This window comes from Aspergillus welwitschiae (assembly GCF_003344945.1).
Source record: "Aspergillus welwitschiae strain CBS 139.54b unplaced genomic scaffold BDQ94scaffold_6, whole genome shotgun sequence".
NCBI classification, from domain to species: domain Eukaryota; kingdom Fungi; phylum Ascomycota; class Eurotiomycetes; order Eurotiales; family Aspergillaceae; genus Aspergillus; species Aspergillus welwitschiae.
Window position 1 is genome coordinate 152,856 of NW_020798700.1, and position 18,200 is coordinate 171,055.

At 49.3% G+C, this 18,200-nt stretch overlaps 7 protein-coding genes and 1 non-coding gene across 8 annotated transcripts; 4 read left to right on the forward strand and 4 right to left on the reverse strand.

Moving 5' to 3' along the window:
- Positions 1 to 722: 722 nt before the first annotated feature.
- BDQ94DRAFT_167372 (ribonuclease H-like domain-containing protein) lies at positions 723 to 1,896 on the reverse strand (the record flags this gene model as incomplete). The annotated part of the gene is made up of 2 exons (XM_026770796.1): positions 723 to 1,615; positions 1,680 to 1,896. The coding sequence occupies 2 exons, from the start codon at positions 1,894 to 1,896 to the stop codon at positions 723 to 725; spliced, it is 1,110 nt and encodes a 369-aa protein (XP_026629497.1).
- Positions 1,897 to 2,587: 691 nt separating this feature from the next.
- On the forward strand, positions 2,588 to 2,667 carry BDQ94DRAFT_t59. Its single transcript has one exon. It is a non-coding gene; the product is annotated as a tRNA-Pro (tRNA).
- A 33-nt stretch (positions 2,668 to 2,700) lies between these two features.
- On the reverse strand, positions 2,701 to 4,959 carry BDQ94DRAFT_184655 (F-box protein; the record flags this gene model as incomplete). Its single annotated transcript, XM_026774699.1, has 2 exons — positions 2,701 to 4,470; positions 4,922 to 4,959. 2 exons carry the CDS (start codon positions 4,957 to 4,959, stop codon positions 2,949 to 2,951), a joined length of 1,560 nt encoding a protein of 519 aa, XP_026629498.1. The 3' UTR covers positions 2,701 to 2,948.
- A 1,330-nt stretch (positions 4,960 to 6,289) lies between these two features.
- Positions 6,290 to 7,411, reverse strand: BDQ94DRAFT_167374 (DUF500-domain-containing protein; the record flags this gene model as incomplete). The annotated part of the gene is made up of 3 exons (XM_026770797.1): positions 6,290 to 7,117; positions 7,170 to 7,273; positions 7,375 to 7,411. 3 exons carry the CDS (start codon positions 7,409 to 7,411, stop codon positions 6,290 to 6,292), a joined length of 969 nt encoding a protein of 322 aa, XP_026629499.1.
- Positions 7,412 to 7,747: 336 nt separating this feature from the next.
- BDQ94DRAFT_137852 (Alpha/Beta hydrolase protein) lies at positions 7,748 to 9,166 on the reverse strand. The gene is made up of 2 exons (XM_026765133.1): positions 9,005 to 9,166; positions 7,748 to 8,936 (listed from the first exon to the last, which is right to left on the reverse strand). Exons 1-2 carry the CDS (start codon positions 9,077 to 9,079, stop codon positions 8,106 to 8,108), a joined length of 906 nt encoding a protein of 301 aa, XP_026629500.1. The 5' UTR covers positions 9,080 to 9,166; the 3' UTR covers positions 7,748 to 8,105.
- A 2,340-nt stretch (positions 9,167 to 11,506) lies between these two features.
- BDQ94DRAFT_184658 (major facilitator superfamily domain-containing protein) lies at positions 11,507 to 13,684 on the forward strand (the record flags this gene model as incomplete). Its single annotated transcript, XM_026774700.1, has 8 exons — positions 11,507 to 11,765; positions 11,825 to 11,961; positions 12,018 to 12,100; positions 12,163 to 12,260; positions 12,311 to 12,431; positions 12,481 to 13,303; positions 13,354 to 13,459; positions 13,512 to 13,684. 8 exons carry the CDS (start codon positions 11,507 to 11,509, stop codon positions 13,577 to 13,579), a joined length of 1,695 nt encoding a protein of 564 aa, XP_026629501.1. The 3' UTR covers positions 13,580 to 13,684.
- Positions 13,685 to 14,597: 913 nt separating this feature from the next.
- On the forward strand, positions 14,598 to 16,997 carry BDQ94DRAFT_184660 (putative alpha-amylase; the record flags this gene model as incomplete). Its single annotated transcript, XM_026774701.1, has 9 exons — positions 14,598 to 14,765; positions 14,815 to 14,853; positions 14,910 to 15,025; positions 15,085 to 15,193; positions 15,254 to 15,482; positions 15,535 to 15,697; positions 15,747 to 15,893; positions 15,958 to 16,198; positions 16,267 to 16,997. 9 exons carry the CDS (start codon positions 14,598 to 14,600, stop codon positions 16,966 to 16,968), a joined length of 1,914 nt encoding a protein of 637 aa, XP_026629502.1. The 3' UTR covers positions 16,969 to 16,997.
- A 149-nt stretch (positions 16,998 to 17,146) lies between these two features.
- On the forward strand, positions 17,147 to 17,736 carry BDQ94DRAFT_137857 (uncharacterized protein). Its single transcript, XM_026765134.1, has one exon. It carries the CDS (start codon positions 17,496 to 17,498, stop codon positions 17,694 to 17,696), a length of 201 nt encoding a protein of 66 aa, XP_026629503.1. The 5' UTR covers positions 17,147 to 17,495; the 3' UTR covers positions 17,697 to 17,736.
- Positions 17,737 to 18,200: the final 464 nt, after the last annotated feature.

Genomic DNA, 18,200 nt, shown 5'->3' on the forward strand with positions numbered 1-18,200 from the left:
GTTACTTGGCTGGGAGGGGAAAAGAGCAACAAACCTGATGGCCAACGTGATCTGACCAAGCGATCTGGTTTAACAACTGATTAGACCATTCTAGCATACCTCCTAAGCGGGGCAGTGTACCAAATGAGGAAGAATCGAAGCCAAATTAAGCAAACGAGTGGGGTAAACAGAAAAACAATTCGATATCCCGGGCCCAGATATAGCAAGGAAGATATGGGAATTTGCGCAAGCCATCAGAGTCCACCTAACCCAGACAAGAAAAAAGCAGATCATCCACTACAGTTATGAACATACCACTTTCTTTGATAGCATCATCTATTTACATTACGATTTAATTGGAGTCACGGAAATAGTAATGGGAGGCTACATGAATACATCGGATCGTGATGGACCGTTGGGGATTTTATGTTGGATCGTTGTTTGTTCTTTTGTCTTTCGTATTCTATCAGTTGGTGTTTGTCAATAGGAAAACACTTTTGTCCAGGATGTAAGTCCGAAATATAAACTGCAAAACAATAGCCCAAGCCACCTTTTTGTGAATATTCTAGCATGCACCGCTGAAGAACCAAACAAGAAGTTAATAAGACATGAGCAATTATTAGTCAGAAAAACAAACGCAAATCTGACCAATATTGTAATCAATACCATGCATGACAGCAACATCAACTATGCCAACAACATCTCGTACCGCAGAAGTAGAGTATATAGTAGAGAACTCTACCTCAGAGGTAATCAGAGACTTGTATACTATCTGTTATAAGAGATTTCAGTGTCTCAAAGTCATCCAGATCATTCCATCCTCCTCTCGTAAATTCCGCCCATATCTTCAAGCACTCAGGCTGCTCGAGGCAGAAAATAACGACATCCTTCGTGGCAACTGCATCTTGCAATGCACTGTGCCCATTTGATCCACCTTGGATAAACCTGTCAAGGAAAACACTCGACAGCGTCTTCAACGACCAAGTCCTCCGAAACCGCTGGGTTTCCCACCTAGGCCTAAACACAGCTTCCGCTGTGAGGATAGTCGAGTCGACTATCCTAGGGTGTATTATCCCCATACAATTGAGATCGTTCTTAATATCGTGCCCAATAAGCACCGTGTCATTATCGATGAAGTCCCATAGGGCACGTCTCGCTCCCATCCACCCTCGTAGGGCGTCGCCGTTGGCTACGGCCTTTTTCATAGCTTTGGGCGTAATTCCACTGTAGCGGGTGCACCAGTTGTATATTCTCCTCTGGGGATCAACGTAACTGTTGATGAGGACTTCACCGGTTAGGAAGTCCACCGCGGCGAGGTAGGCGATAACTCTCCGGCCCTTTTCTGCTTGCACCATTTCGCAGTCGATGACTACTGCATCTCTGGCTTTGTGATGGCCAGATTTGCCGTGTTGGTGATGATGATGGAGACCCGGTGTGCGCTTGAACAGGTCCAAGCGGATTATCCCTTTCCACTGTGGGCTATCTGATTTTGGGCATGGGGATGTGATTAAACCCTCAGTCCTAAGACGAGCCGGTGAGTGGCATTTTGCCTGAAGCCTTTTTAGTAAGGCTTTCTGGTCGATGGCTTCTGAAGCACTCTGACCACTCTTCTCCTCTAGTGAAAGTGTCGACATTGCTGTCGGTAGTGTATCATTTGTAGAAAAAGAGGAGGATAAAGAAGGCTCCGGTGTTATTGCTACTGAAGAAGAGTAATTCATTTTGGAAGTAGAAGATGAAGTCGTCGTTCTTGGGCTCTAGAGGCAGACCACGATGCTGGCTGTGCACGACTTCAGAATGTTGGATTAGGGTAGAGATATCTGCAGAGGTTGATCGCAGACCTCGTCTGGGATTATATGTCCGAGCACTCTCTAATGTCTGCAAAGCTGCTTCATCTTCTTGAATGCAGTCGCCTGGCATACTGGGTAGGAGTAAATGGGATGTGCCGATCGCAGCGCTGTCTTATGAGTTTGAGTGACAGCTGCGCACACGGGAAGCCGTGAATATCACTGGAAGTATCGGTATTCATGCACTTGGTGAAGGTTAATGAGGGCTCAAGGGAATTGGGTAGTACAAGATTTTCGACCGAAAACTATTGGTTGAGGAGAGCTGTTGGCGTGCAGTTAATTACCGATAACAGCTTTGGTGAATGTCTCATGTTGCCGCGAGACATGAATCGACCCCAAGGTCAGAATGCACACTCAACCATGTCATTCTGGCATAATGAAGAGAAAATTACACCATACATTGCAGGTGTAATGGTCATGTGGAACGTCACCTTGACTGATACTTTCATCATATGTCACAACTAAAACAACGGCAACTTACCCATCAAGGAACGTAGTTGCTGTAGCTGAGAATATATGCCGACATCGTGTCGCGCATTCTGTAGAAAATAATACGATGTACGCATCTGATAAGTTTTACCTTCAGATTTGATTCCTACCCTTGGGCATAGTTTTTGGGGTGATCAGGTCTGTCCACGCCAAAGATCACTCACTCAGTCAATTACCCGTTTTTGTATATTGCTGCCAGGCAAGCTTCAAAGTACTAAGTAACTGCTTTCTGAATCTGCGTATAGAGCATACCTAGCTTATAAATTTTCAGATCAGCCCGGATGGTCTAGTGGTATGATTCCTGCTTCGGGATTTGAAATGCAGGAGGCCCCGCGTTCGAATCGCGGTTCGGGCCCGATCTTTTTTCTTTTTTGCACTCCACCCCACGGTTTTTCTTTCAGAATGGATCCCGTTATTTTGTTTATGAGATACTGGCGATACTGGTAAGCAAAAAAATAAGACAATCAATACGTGGTGTAATGTAGTTACACTATAGTCAAGGGCATTCTGAGGTTAGCGAGAGGTAGGCCCAGGTACGATCAATGAAGGGTAAGGCAAGATAACAGAAAGGTGGTAATATCAAGGATTGCTTGGGTTTTTGCGTACAAGTAATATTGTCCAAGCACTAAAACCTAGTTAGGGAAGTCCATAATGTTCTTGGTCAAATACAAGAAACGAAGTGAATCCATGTGTTCCCTGCGGTGCACCCTGATTATCTGTGTTGAATTGAAATCCCTTCTGGATGTCACGAGCGTCAAACTCACGCCTGTGAACAAAGACGCCTCTTGTACACAAATAGTAATCTGTATTACTCGGGTCACTGCGGTCATCTTTGTCCTCAGCAGGCCTTAGATTCAGAGTCCGTCCTTCCCCAGAAATACTCGCCAAAACAACCCTCGTCAAAGCCGGCATCTTCCTTATCTCCTCAAAGACAGGCTGCCAAGTTCCAAAGACAAGGTTTACTTTCTCAAGCCCCAGTATTTCGATATCGGGATGTTTGCGTAGGAAGCATTGCAGCGAGTCTGAAGTAGCGTAGATGCCGAGCAGACGGAGCCTCTTCAGTTGTGGAAGATGGACCTTGCTAGCAATTTCTTCAAACAGCCGATGGTATAGACTGACGTCCCCAATCACAGTACAACGAAGTCTGAGGGTCAAGGCTTCCAGATTCGGCATTTTCTGCAGCAATCGGGCGACGCCGGGATAGTTGTCCTCAGAGTTCACTTCGGGTTCAAGACTCGCAAGAAGAGTTCCTGGGCTCAGTCCGTGCCAACTTCGGCGGGTTTCAAGCTCCCATATTACTATATCGCCTCTCCGCTTTGATAGCCTTTCTCGGTCGGTATCTATTCGTGTTGATAGGTCTATTGAAAAGTTTTTGATCGACTGGCCGGAGGCGAAAGTACAAGCGCCTGCGTCGAGTGTACGCATATGGGTGGTGATTTCGTTGGATGGAATGGCAGAGCGTATTGGGTTCCGGAATATAGTGAGGCTATTGAGTGAGATGGTGCTTTTTGCAATAGCAGACATGGCTATGTGGTAGACTTGGGTTGCTTTAAGCCAAATGGCGTGCCAGTCACCTCGGGACCTGAAGACCTCGGGACGTGGTGAATGAGTAACTTTGGCTTCCATAGAAACCCAATCAAGTCTTCCAAAGTTGTTTAAAATAGCTGCGAGAGTCGACACAATGTGATTTTCTTGTTTGAGCTGGTGTTTTGAAGACTGTTCCTCCAGCCATGCTAGATCTGCCTCCGCTTGGACCACCTCATCCAGTGTGCAATCCCTTGCTGCTATCCATAAAGTACTATTTTCATTTTCACATCGACTGGTCCTGAGAACTCTCTGGAGGAGAGAAGAGTCGTAGACCGCTGCGACTATGGTCAGATCCTTGACAGCTGGGCGCAGGATGGCATGGCAGGAGAGAGCACTGAGGGACTCCAGGCTCTGTGGTGTCAGATCAGTAGATTGGTGCCGCATGAATGATTTGAAGCGTGGACCCAAGCATAGTTCACTCCATGTTCTGTCGGTTAATCGGAGGGATTTGATGGTTTCCAGATCGAGATACTCGAGGATTTCGTCCACAACGACAATCGGGAGATACATGTTTTCCTTTGCGATAGAGCCCATGATGCCGAATATATGGTCGAGACGTTTACATGAGCTTCTGATTCTTATGGAGGGGAGAATTGGAGCTCTTGTGAGCCCTGGTATTGACGGCAGTGTCTGCCAGCTCCCTCACAATCGTAAAATGACGTGACCTTGGAGGTGAATGATAATAAAAGCTACTGTGTAGTCAATTACTGGTGTTACTATCCCCTTTCAACAATGATCCAGCACTGACAGGAAGCAAACCTCACGTGGTGGTATCAATGCGTCATGTAATTAGCCTGGCTATGGAGCAAAGTAGATGGCACCTGATTGATAAAATGAATAGGCACAGTCGGTACACTATCCATTCCAGTAACCTTCAAACCCGTTTGTAGAGCACAGTGTGAGATTTTGAGATGGCGAGTGAAGGAGAAATGAAAGAGCCAGCAGAGGTGAGTCGCCTTCCGATCAATGAGACAGGAAGAACCCGATATTTCTTTGTCTTCGAAACACCGACCAAAACTAACTTTACTCTACCATCATTGAGGGAGTCTATCCCAGCCATTTCGGCACGTTGCAACCAGGACGTCGAATCGGCATGTTGCGTCGGGTAGGGTTAGTGAAACGGTGTGATATCCGTTGGTGGGACAGAGTAACGTCTCCCGTTGATTTTATTGGGTTGACCCAACCAGCCAAGAGAAGTGTTCCTGAACTTAGACTTGAGCCTCGCAATTCTTGCTGTCATACTACTCTGATTCCTTTCCTGACCTACCTGATGCAGTATATTTTCCGGGACTAATATTTTGGTCTTGGACATTTGGTTGGCTTATCCCGGCTTTTGCCCTTGGAAAGCTGAAGCGGAAGCTTATCATCACCAGCCGAATTATATATTCCCCAATACTAACTGACAATACTGAAGCCGTGTGACTCAAGAAGGGAAAAAATAGAAGGGGGTAAAAAAATAAATAAATAATAATAAGAAAAGAACAAAAAATAATTTTAAAAAGGTTTATCCTCCATAACGCTCATCTTCGTTAAAGTCAACCAGAAACCTGAACAAAGCTTGTTACTAGGTCTTTGATGGCAGTAACCTAATATCGTTGAAGGAATGACCCCGCATAGTTTTGGACGCCAGCTGCCGAGACCGAAATGTTCCGTATACTCCAACCTGGCCATATCGAGACCCAATCGGTGTAGCCTGCTAGTGGACGCAATCGCAGCCCCGAGGATTCTTCAGCGCGACCAGCTGAACAGCTATACAATGATCATTGGCTGACAATAAGTCTTATCGAAGACAGCAGCTAGCTACTTGGCACAACCCACCCGTATGCACTGCAACGAGTCAGAATGTACAAACAAAGTCTAGAAGTGGGACGCAGTATGCCGTCCTATACGATCTATAACCATCGAACCGAGATCGGCAAGATCTACACTATCTGTGGCACAGCTGAACATTCAGCACGCGCATATTTTATTTCGTGGCGAAGCTGCAAAAGCCCCCCTCTCTATCCCTTGCTACGACTTTATACAATCGAGCGTCAGAATAAGGCCAAAAAGTTACTGCATTAGGGTAGGGGGCATTGAATTTCAGCATACAAAGGACCCGTGTGAAATCAAGGTAGAATAAACATTATATCTTCAAGTATTGGAATCTGCAACCTGCTAATCATTCAGTTCCCATTCTCGTATCTGTCCATTAGATGGCGCAAAGCCGTTGCTAACCAGCTGTGATCGACGCGAATACCTGGTCGTGCCTGCTATTTCCGATAATTGAGCGCTCTTGCATCATTGGCTTCCGACAGCAAAGACAGCCTAACTTTGTTGCGGTCATGCATGGCGCGACACTATTCATAAAGCCTCTGTGGAGTCCACTCTCCTGGTGCCACTCAAGGGTATCAAGTATTGTGAGTGGTGGAGATAGCAGAAACGGGGCTGTGCTGATCCGTAGGTTTAGGTTGTGCAGGCGTGGAGTCCAGCTCTTGAACTGAACCAGGCAGCTCAGCAGGCATCTGTGGTGTCACTGCTATGGACGGTGACACAGCGGGAGATAGCTCTGATGGCGGTGCCTCGTGGACTTCGCTAGGCGTCACAGGCGACACCGCAGCAACTCGTTCAGCCACCTCGGACGACGGTGACTGCGGTGGCATGGCAACGGTAACTTCCGCGGGTGGCTCTTTCGGTGCCTGCTCACAATCGATGTTTGTCCTAGGAGCATGAAACACATCGGCCTGCAACGCTTGCATAAGCCTGTTGGCCTCGTCAGGCGGAGAGATGTCGCCGCTCAGCAACTCTTGTGCCTTGACAATATCCCCATACAGTTTCCGATTGACGAGCCTGTTTTCAATTATCATGCCCAATTCTGCACTCACGCCTCCAAAAAAGCCCCTGGTTTGCGCGAACGAGAATATTCCCATGACACCACCAGTGCTTGCGACGCTCGCAATTTCTCCACTGCGTCCGACTGGTCCCACTGCCAGCGAGAGATTGAGACCCAGAGTTAAGCTTCCCAGCTTTGCAAACGTTTGCACTGCATGATCGCTCTGCAAAATGAACACGAAATCTGTTAATTCGACACCAATCTGTCCACCGAAGCCACCTCCCACGGACGCGATAGCTGAGGGGGCGGACCAGGATCCATCGGGTAGACGTGCAACGAGGATACCAGAACCAAGGCGCACCGACCCTAGGAAGGCGGCTTTGGCAACTGTGAGAATGGCGAGGCCCTTTGATTGTGAGTCAAGGTAGTAGCAACGAGTATATATATTCAGAGCATACCTTGGCGCTGGCGAGTACTTTTCGGGGGATGGTGCGCCCCGGGCTATTGAAGGCATCAGGATCTGTGAAAGAGTTGATAATCTGAGCTGCTTTGTCGCATTCGCCTGTTTTTTGATGAAGCTAATGTTAGTGTTGAGGTACGCGATCAACGCTGCATTGTAGATGGTCATAAGCCAGGACGGTCTACATCGAAGACCATACGTACTTCGCAAAGATGAGGGAAATGGGTTGTGAACAGGCATCGTGAGAATGGAAGAATTCTACAACCCAGTGATTGGGAACAACTGATTGTTGAGAGGAAACAATTCAGAGTCTGGCATTTTTTAGAAAGAAGATGGGTCGAGGCTGATCCAGGGGACGCGTTGGGGGCCAAAGCTTGGCCCAAAGCAGTTAAGAAGCGTTTCGGCCCCGTTCCCAAGGGTCTTTCTTACCACATTCACTCTAGCCTGCATCCTTCGCCTCGTTTTTGACGGGATCATGCTGTTAGTCTGTCTCTGGCCTCGTGTTGTGAAACCGTCGTGAAAGAGGGATCTACGCTCTCTTTGTCCTCTAACCAGGCACAGCCACATGGCTCTACACCGCTCGCTGATTTTTATCAGTTCTTGACATGCCATTTTCAGCTTCAGCTGCGTTCTAGACCTCTGACAACTCGAATCTGTAAGGTGCACTAATGATCCATGGCCCAAAATACGAAATCATGATATATCGTACCATAACCCGGAAATGAAAACAATCTCAACCAAATGATACCGGCCCAATGAACAGAACAATATATACTATATTCCCGAAACGAGAAACAAGATCAAGCGACGATAGCGGCAGAAACAATCATTAATATGCGAGCGATCGTAACTGGCATTTAATACTGCCCGACCGGCGAGCGCGGATTAGCCCCGCGAACAAAGGCATGTACGCCATCTCCTCAGAAGTGGTTGTCTAAGCCTCAGACTTGTCGAGGATCCAGGTAGCCATATCCTCCGCATATATCGGGTAAGTCTCGGGCAGGTCGGCATGTAAAACGTGACTCCATCCATCGTAGGACTTGTGCATCTTCGCTGTTTCAGGGAACCGAGCTGTCTCCCGCTCAAACCATCTCTTACTCGCATCGTAACTGGTACAGTTATCCCCGGTTCCGTGGGCCAGGAAGACCGACTGCACTCCATCAACAAGGTTCAACTTGCCCTCATCCAGCGCCATCATACGATCTAGCATGTTGGCAAACATCTCCAGCGTTCCCGTGGCATGGTTCAACTGGTCCTCTTTGAGGCTCTTTTGCACTGCGGGATCGCGCACCAGCGTCTCCACCCGCATTTTCTGCACGAGCTGGAAGCGGGGGAGAAGCTTGCCTGCCAGCCGGCCCACGAATACAGTGACCCAGCTGGGAGTCTGCTCGGGAGTGAGCCCCATCAACGGAGCTGAGAGCATAATCCCGCGGAGGGAGGACACAAGCGGCTGATACTCCTTGGTCGAGGCGAGAGTAGCCACCATTCCACCACCCATGGAGTGACCGTTGATAAACAAGGGGAGCTCAGGGAAGACGTTGGTCTGCTGGACCTTGATGAAGGCGGCCATATCGGCCAAGACCAAGGAGGTTGGCCCTGTGTTTCCCCGGTCGGACTTTGCCGGGGCCGATCGGCCCCAGCCACGCTCGTCGATACCAGAGCAGTAGATACCACGGCGTGCTAGTAACGGAAAGAAGTTATTGTAGCTGTTGATATGATCGCTGAAACCATGAAAGTGTACTAGTTTGGCCTTGGGAGCAGCGGGCTGGTGAAGAGGTTAGGATGTCGGTGGATTACTGTGATGATTGACATGTGATTTGAGGGTGTTCTTACCGACCAGGTCTTCTGGTAAAGGACGGTTCCGTCCGCGAGTTTAAATTCACTCTCTGTTATCGTGATGTCTGCCATTTTACAATGAGAGGCGATATTGAGACAGGATGGGGAAGTCGATGAAATTCAAGTTGGTGCAATGAAGGGAAGTCGCATGAACTCGATAGTTGCAAGGTTGAAGAAAGACCTCGGCTGAATTATTGGGGGTGAAAGGAAAAAGGCAGAGATCGACGCGCGAGCACAGACACCGCCAAGAATGGCATCTGGTCGCCTGAGGCGTCCATCCTCAACGCCCTCCATTGTCGTTTGCCAGTCATTCCAAGACGCTGCATAGCAACTTTACTAAAATCCGAGCAGGTGACACTCCCATGAGGTCATTAGCAGGCTAACCTGCCGCCCTGTGTCAGCGGGGACTGGCCATACTGGCTATAACACTGCCTACAGCGTCAGCACCCAATGTGACAAGCTGGCGGGTACTCGGTGGGTCAACTCCGTACGCAAGAACCATTTCTGAGATCCATCTGATAAGGAACAGAGCTCACAGAGCACCTGGGCATGGCCTTGGGCGTAAGCATTTGCCACAGTGATTTCTTAGAAAAGTCTCTGACGTGGTTCTGAGGGGATCGACTCAGCCCCATCCATCTTTGTCTGAGACGCTGCAACCAACCGCTCGTGGATCCCGCTATCCGATAAATCTAGGGGCTACTCTTCAACAATTCCCATAATTTCCAAGATCCTCGGCTTAATTAACAAGCCATCTACATTACTATCCAATTCCAGTGCCCCCGCCCATCAGCATCAACGAATGATATTCTGAAACTACTCCTCACTTCCCGAAGGGACTGTATATCGCATACATACTACGATACGTCCATTCTCCCCCATGAATTGCGAGCATAGAGTGTTGCGCTTAATCCGCTTTGTCTGGTGAGGCTTTCTATAAGTCCAGCTAGTATCATGACTCATGAATATCCAATGGAGAGATAAGGTTTCTCCATCTGAAACAGACGAGGGGGAAGATCAACGGCCTGGCCAAGACGGGATTCCGGTAGACGATCCAGTTAATATAGTGCAGACTAACTCGGCATCATCAGTCCTTCACTTATGATGATTTATTGTTGAAGACAGAATAAGGTTTGAAACTGACAGTTGAAGGGAGCTCCGCAAAAAGCCGAGCGTCTTTCATTTAAGCTCTGGGTGGGGTGCAAAGAGGACCAGTTGGAATGTCGTAGGCGACTTGGTCGGGATTGAAGATTCAATAGTGTATCATGTAAAGTAGACCGACGGTCAATCAATCTTCTTCTACTCGAGTTCTGGACAATGTGCGAGTTTGGGTGGACACAATTGCTGGGTCACACAGAATCATGCCTAGCGGGCCTTCTATAGTTTATCAGGCTTGGGTGAATTTAGCGACAAAAGCAAATGATGACTGTTTAAGGTGGTTTGAAAATGCATATATAAGCTATATGTTCTACATTATTGTTTTCCAGATGTCCAATGAAGGGGGGGGGGGGGGAAAAAATAGAGGACAAAGAGGGGAGAACCAAATGAAAGAAAGAAACGGCGAAATTATGGGAGCTCTTCCCAACCCTTCCATATCCCTGAGACGGAGTCACAGCAGAATGTCAGACTAAATTGATATGACAGTTCATTTTAGGCTGGCGCTTGGTAGACTTGGTCCATAAAGTCTTGCCCCAGTAAATATATAACTACAAGTCAAACGGAACGAGAATATGAGAATAGAATTCACAAAGTCATGGCAGAATGTTATGCTGATGATTTGGGCTCATACGGAAGGCTTGCTAGCAGTACCAAGCGGATACACGTGACCCGAGTGGAATTTTCGCCATCGGTCGCACCTCCATCTGTTTCACCGGCTTTGAAATGACTTATCCCTTCTCTCATTGAATCTCATTGAAGCTTATAACCTTGTTTTGACATGCTCCAAGGTTGAGGTGGAATGACTTACAGCCGTATGTCGGGTGTCCCTGACGGCCAGGCGCTAAGGCCACCCACCCACCATGGGTTCGCCATCGGGAGCAGCCATGGCGTGCTGCTCCACTTCAATGAGCTCAACTTTGGTTCTTCCACCACATCATTTGCGCTTCTGCCTCTTCCCCTATTATAGTCCAAGCTGGTTGACCCATCCGTGCACTCGCTTTTCCCTATGGAGTTTAGCAGCCCTCGATCGTATATCTGCCCCCGATGGTGTCATCGCTTATTCTTTGAGTGACACTTTCAGCAGCCAATACTGATGCTTCGAATTCGCTCCACGAGGGGCCAGATTCCCCAGATAAGCGGAAATATCGGAATGGATGACTGCGTGGACAGATTAATTCTTTTCCCCGTAGCCGAAGCAGGGTCCGGGAAAAAAGAAAACATATCAGCTCCTGCTGCCCGTAACTCTATCTCTCACCGAACTTCCATGCCGCAGACGCAAGGTTCCAATCCCCGGCTTTGTGACGTCCTCAACACCCTCCGAACAAGCCAGAGACCCCGAATATAATGGCCGTCACAGCTTCTGGTCCGGATCCGCTGGACACGAATGTCGATGAAAGAACACCCCTGAATTCTTCGGCGCAGCATGCGACTCCCAGCGCAAACACACCGGACTACAGCAGCATAACAAAAGGGCTCACTAGCGACGTGCACAGCAGCCACGGTAGCGATGAGGAACGGCCGTTGATCAGTCCACCTGAGTCGCCTGGTAACGATGTGAAGGCTTTAACCAGTATAAGTACCGTTATTGGCGTGTTGTTGCTGGGTATGTCCCGTTTGCTGTCTTATTCCCCTCGTTTCTCAGCCAGACTGACAATCTTCAAGGCGAGTTCATCTCCAACGCAGACACAACACTAGTCATGGCGGCAACAGGCAGAATATCTTCCGAATTCAATCGACTGCGCGATGCAAGTTGGCTAGCAACGGCGTACACCTTGGGATTATGCGCTGCTCAACCGATGGTCAGCTATCAAACAAAATTTGGGAAGATCGGGCTATACTGACGGTGACATTATAGTACGGCAAGCTGAGTGACATCTACGGTCGCAAGCCACTGCTTCTTTGGGCATATGTTTTCTTTGGCGTGGGATGCATTATCAGGTAGATACTCCCTTTTTCTTATACGCTGGTTTGCTGGTTCGTGCTGACAGCTGTTTCCCTAGCGGTATTGGTCGAGACATGGCGACTGTCATATTGGGGCGTGCAATCAGCGGAATTGGGGGTGCTGGAACAATGGCGATGGGCTCTATCATTATCACAGGTAGGCTAGCAGCTTATCAGGTTGATAGAACTGTCACTGAACTTAGGCAGATATTGTTCCCCGTCGAGATGTCGCCCATTGGCGGGCGTACATTAACATCGCGATGACTCTGGGTCGTAGCGCAGGAGGCCCAATCGGCGGATGGCTAACCGATACAATCGGATGGAGATGGTATGCTTTGCGCCTTTGTGACCGCTTCTCTCACTAACTTATGGCCAAGGTCGTTTATTATCCAGGGCCCCTTAGCCGCTGTGGCAGCTTTGTTGGTGATATGGAAGCTCAAACTCGCCAATCCAGTCACTGAGAAGAGCATCCGCCGTGTCGATTTTCTCGGAACGTTCCTCCTGGCCGTCGGTATTGTTACAATCACCGTTATCATGGACCAAGCAGGGCAGTCCTTCGCATGGGCATCATTGTCAACAGCAATCCTCGCAACTCTCAGTCTATCAGCATTCGTCGCCTTCGTCCTTGTTGAACTCTACGTAGCCCCTGAACCGATTTTCGAACTTCGCATGTTGCGGAAGCCGAATGTGACGCCCAGTTACCTGATCGGATCGCTGCAGATCACCGCCCAAGTTGGAATGATGTTCTCCGTGCCGTTATATTTTCAGGTGACATCGAAAGCCTCTGCCACCGTAGCTGGAGGGCATCTGGTTCCTGCAGTGATCGGAAACACGCTTGGCGGCTTAATCGCGGGAGCCTTTATCCGTCGCACCGGCCAATTCAAGGTCCTCTTGATCCTTGCCGGTCTCGTTGCGTCCGTCGCCTATCTACTCCTCATCCTTCGCTGGAACGGTCATACTGGATTCTGGGAGTCCTTGTACATTATTCCCGGTGGTATGGGTACTGGTTTCTGCTCTGCAGCTGCTTTTGTCAGTATGACGGCGTTTTTGATGCCGCAGGAAGTGGCCATGGCAACAGGAGGTTACTTCCTATTATTCAGCTTCGCCATGACGGCCGGTGTGACTGTCACTAACAGTCTGCTGGGGACGGTTTTCAAGCGCCAGATGGAACAGCACCTGACGGGTCCAGGAGCCAAGAAGGTCGGTATCCCCGCACCTTTTCTGCGTCACTTACTAACGAATTTATGAAGATCATCGAGCGCGCGCTGTCCGACACGAGCTATATCAACGGTTTGCAGGGTCATGTCCGGGATGTGGTGGTAAAAGGATATGTGACTGGTCTCCGCTACACTTACTGTAAGTCGCCTGGATCATGCATCCACCATCCACCTTATTAACTTGGTGCCAGTGTTTTCCCTCATTCTTTCGCTCCTTGGATCGGTCCTCGCTTGGACTGTACGAAAACACCAACTATGAGGAACCAGCACGGCAGCTGATAGTATCTGAAAGCTGCAAATTGCTTCATCGAGGCTGGCATTCGGTAGAAGAAAGAACTATAGACAACTAGTCTTGCAATATGACAATCCTTTTTGATTAATAAATGAAAACACGCTTGTGTCAGCCTAATAGCCGAGTGGCGGGCATCTCTGGCGGCCTCCCGAGCAGCGTGGAATGCGTCCAAGATCCCGTCCGCGGGTCGTCCTCCGGTCGGGTTGATGACTGGAGCAGCAGACGATATCCTGAGCTGAATGCATGTGATATTCACATTCCAGGGAGAATTGTCGGCTATTTAGAACCCTCTCGGCTTAAAAGCCCTATTAGACTATGGGTGCGCTCAAGCCACTAGCCAGGAATTCCCGCTGAACGCTCCATCACCTTGCAGCTGAAGTGCAACATGGGACGGGCTTTAACTTTTCGTAGATATAAGTTTAATCTATCCTCTCCACACCCATAGGGTCGTATGGTGTCAACCAGGGCATTCTGCAGGATTTCATCTCGCTTCGCCAAGCGAGGCGCCCTAACGGGCAGCCTGCAGCTTACCCTGTTAACCCCGGCTCACCACCCCCCGAGCAATCCGTCGCGTCCTCCACGAGTCATAACAAGGTTCGGACGTTGTTTCTTACCCCCACTAAGAGACATATTCAGTTAACAGTCAGTAGTCCCGTGTCGGAGATTTGTTGTTCTGCAACAATTAAAGGGGACCGGGGTTAAATCCTGGCCCCCGAACTGATCGGAGTTTCGGCCAATGAGAGATGTTGTATACGCCCGTTCCTGGCTGATGGATTAATTGCCGGCTCCATTTGGCATCCATCAAGCATCATACGGGATTAGAAGGGTAGTTCGTGGGTTGATCTGCCGTGCAAGGTGCTCAAGGCTCTGGAGTCATGCTGAACGCAAATATTTAAGAATCGTCGTCAGGGACAGCGTTCTCTGGATAGTCAAGCTGTGCTTGGGACGCTGTTCTGTCGTTCTGCCAGAACATAAATTCGCAGCGATGAGATTATCGACTTCAAGTCTCTTTCTTTCCGTGTCTCTGCTGGGGAAGCTGGCCCTCGGGCTGTCGGCTGCAGAATGGCGCACTCAGTCGATTTACTTCCTATTGACGGATCGGTTCGGTAGGACGGACAATTCGACGACAGCTACATGCGATACCGGTGACCAAGTACGTTGGTATTGCAGGACTTCCATCATTCATCTACTGACTTGAATAGATCTATTGTGGTGGTAGTTGGCAAGGGATCATCAACCATGTTTGTAACCGCTCCATACTATCTGCTGTGCGCGTGTCTGACTTTATTTGCTGCAGCTGGATTATATCCAGGGCATGGGTTTCACGGCCATCTGGATCTCGCCTATCACTGAACAGCTGCCCCAGGATACTGCTGATGGTGAAGCCTACCATGGATATTGGCAGCAGAAGATGTATGCACTCATCTTTCCCATACCGTATGCTTACTCTCAGACGGCAACTGACTCGACAGATACGACGTGAACTCCAACTTCGGCACTGCAGATGACCTCAAGTCCCTCTCAGATGCTCTCCATGCCCGCGGAATGTACCTCATGGTGGACGTCGTGCCTAACCACATGGTAAGTGCTGCTTCAGCATCCTTATCAGTGAATTCCAAGTGCCAACGCTAACTGTACCAGGGCTACGCCGGCAACGGCAACGATGTAGACTACAGCGTCTTCGACCCCTTCGATTCCTCCTCCTACTTCCACCCATACTGCCTGATCACAGATTGGGACAACTTGACCATGGTCCAAGATTGTTGGGAGGGTGACACCATCGTATCTCTGCCAGACCTAAACACCACCGAAACTGCCGTGAGAACAATCTGGTATGACTGGGTAGCCGACCTGGTATCTAATTACTCAGGTGCGAATTCCAACCCATTATAAAATAATCGTATACTAAATGAAATCATCAGTCGACGGACTCCGCATCGACAGTGTCCTCGAAGTCGAACCAGACTTCTTCCCGGGCTACCAGGAAGCAGCAGGTGTCTACTGCGTCGGCGAAGTCGACAACGGCAACCCTGCCCTCGACTGCCCATACCAGAAGGTCCTGGACGGCGTCCTCAACTATCCGATGTACATCCCCCTATACATTGTTCATTAGATCTTCGCTAACTCCAACCAGCTACTGGCAACTCCTCTACGCCTTCGAATCCTCCAGCGGCAGCATCAGCGACCTCTACAACATGATCAAATCCGTCGCAAGCGACTGCTCCGATCCCACACTACTCGGCAACTTCATCGAAAACCACGACAATCCCCGTTTCGCCTCGTATGTCCCACCCCCCTCCATCCCCTCCCCTCCCTACAATCACACTCACTAATACATCTAACAGCTACACATCCGACTACTCGCAAGCCAAAAACGTCCTCAGCTACATCTTCCTCTCCGACGGCATCCCCATCGTCTACGCCGGCGAAGAACAGCACTACTCCGGCGGCAAGGTGCCATACAACCGCGAAGCGACCTGGCTCTCAGGCTACGACACCTCCGCAGAGCTCTACACCTGGATAGCCACCACGAACGCGATCCGCAAACTAGCCATCTCAGCTGACTCGGCTTACATTACCTACGCGGTTCGTCCTTCCCTCCCCCCACCCTACAAACACCCCCACATACTAACAACATCTCAATAATGAAATAGAATGACGCATTCTACACAGACAGCAACACCATCGCAATGCGCAAAGGCACCTCAGGGAGCCAAGTCATCACCGTCCTCTCCAACAAAGGCTCCTCAGGAAGCAGCTACACCCTGACCCTCAGCGGAAGCGGCTACACATCCGGCACGAAGCTGATCGAAGCGTATACATGCACGTCCGTGACCGTGGACTCGAGCGGCGATATCCCCGTGCCGATGGCGTCGGGATTACCGAGGGTTCTTCTGCCCGCGTCCGTCGTCGATAGCTCTTCACTCTGTGGCGGGAGCGGAAGTAATTCCTCAACTACAACCACAACAACAGCTACCTCATCTTCCACTGCTACATCCAAATCCGCATCAACCTCGTCTACGTCGACGGCATGCACAGCTACCTCTACCTCCCTTGCGATCACGTTCGAAGAGCTCGTCACGACTACCTATGGGGAGGAAATCTACCTGAGCGGATCGATCTCCCAGCTTGGGGACTGGGATACGAGTGATGCGGTGAAGATGTCGGCGGATGATTATACGTCGAGTAATCCGGAGTGGTCGGTTACTGTGACGTTGCCGGTGGGGACAACCTTTGAGTATAAGTTTATTAAGGTGGAGTCGGATGGGAGTGTTACTTGGGAGAGTGATCCGAATCGGGAGTATACAGTGCCAGAGTGTGGGAGTGGGGAGACGGTGGTTGATACTTGGAGGTAGATGGTTTGGTTTTATTGTTTTATTAAGTGTGATGAGGGCGGTTTGGGATGTATGTAGTTTGGGCTTTGGTAGTGTTGGGTTGGGTTGGGTTAATGATTATGTTATTGTATTGTTTCTGGTGGTTGTGACCATGGATTTGAGATGAGACTTTGTAGGGGCTACGGAAATGTGATGTGGACATGTATGTGAGTAAATTCATCTTGGTATGTACAAAGTTGGTTAGCCAGTGGGCTTGAAGAAAAGTCTCTTGGGTCTCTTATCTGAGTACCCATTTCAAGAGTAAGCATAAAAACATGAAATATTGGAAAAACAAAGGGTATTTAACAGCTCGTGAGCATTAGCTCCTGGGTAGAATGCAATCATAACAGAAAGTACAGCCAGCGCTGTGTCATAAAGAAGTCCAGTTGGGAAACGAAAGATTAGAACGAAACTAAAAGTAATCTGGCCGATATGGCTTCACGTGCGAAGTCTCGCCTTGAGGGGACATTGTCCTTGCAGGTGATTGACCATTGCGTTCATATGGCGCGATGTTTGGTAGTGTGGGTGTAGCCGGTGACCTCACGGAAGGACTAAAGGCCACATACCCTTCTGAGGGCCTCTTTTCTTCGTGGTCGGCGCTCTCGAATGGGTTCTCGACAGTTGCACTCGTTTGGATGTGGTCATTTGAAGGTCTGCGTTCGGTCTCTGTTCGCGCAGGCGAGCTGACTGAGGGATTGAAAGCTGCATAGCCATCGTTGGCATGCGTTAATTCGCCAAAGCTTAGCGGCGAAACAGGCCTGACCTCTAATCCATGCATCTGCTCGGCACTCGATTGTTCGTGATGTCCTTGCGAAGAAAGAGAAGCCTTGGACTCGGATGACTTTCTGGACGAGGTGGTAGGATCATCATGATTGTAATGAGACTGTAGCACATCATGCGAATCATTCGACACACGGTGTCTGTCCGAGTTGACGTCAGCATCGGTATGCATTTCGGTATGGTCCTCATGGTTCTCAGCATGTCCCTCGAGAGGGGCTTCATTTCCAGCGGAAGGATTATAAGCAACATAATCGTCATGTGTTTGCGACCCTTCGTGAGACTCCGAGGTTGATCTCACTGTGGACTCATGGGCGATATGCGGCTCATCATGATCTTCGAATGGAGAGAAATGGTTGAAGTCGGAGGACACGGGTGATTTAGCAGCAGGGTTGAATGCAACACAGCCAGTCTCGCGCTCTTCATGTGAGCTATAT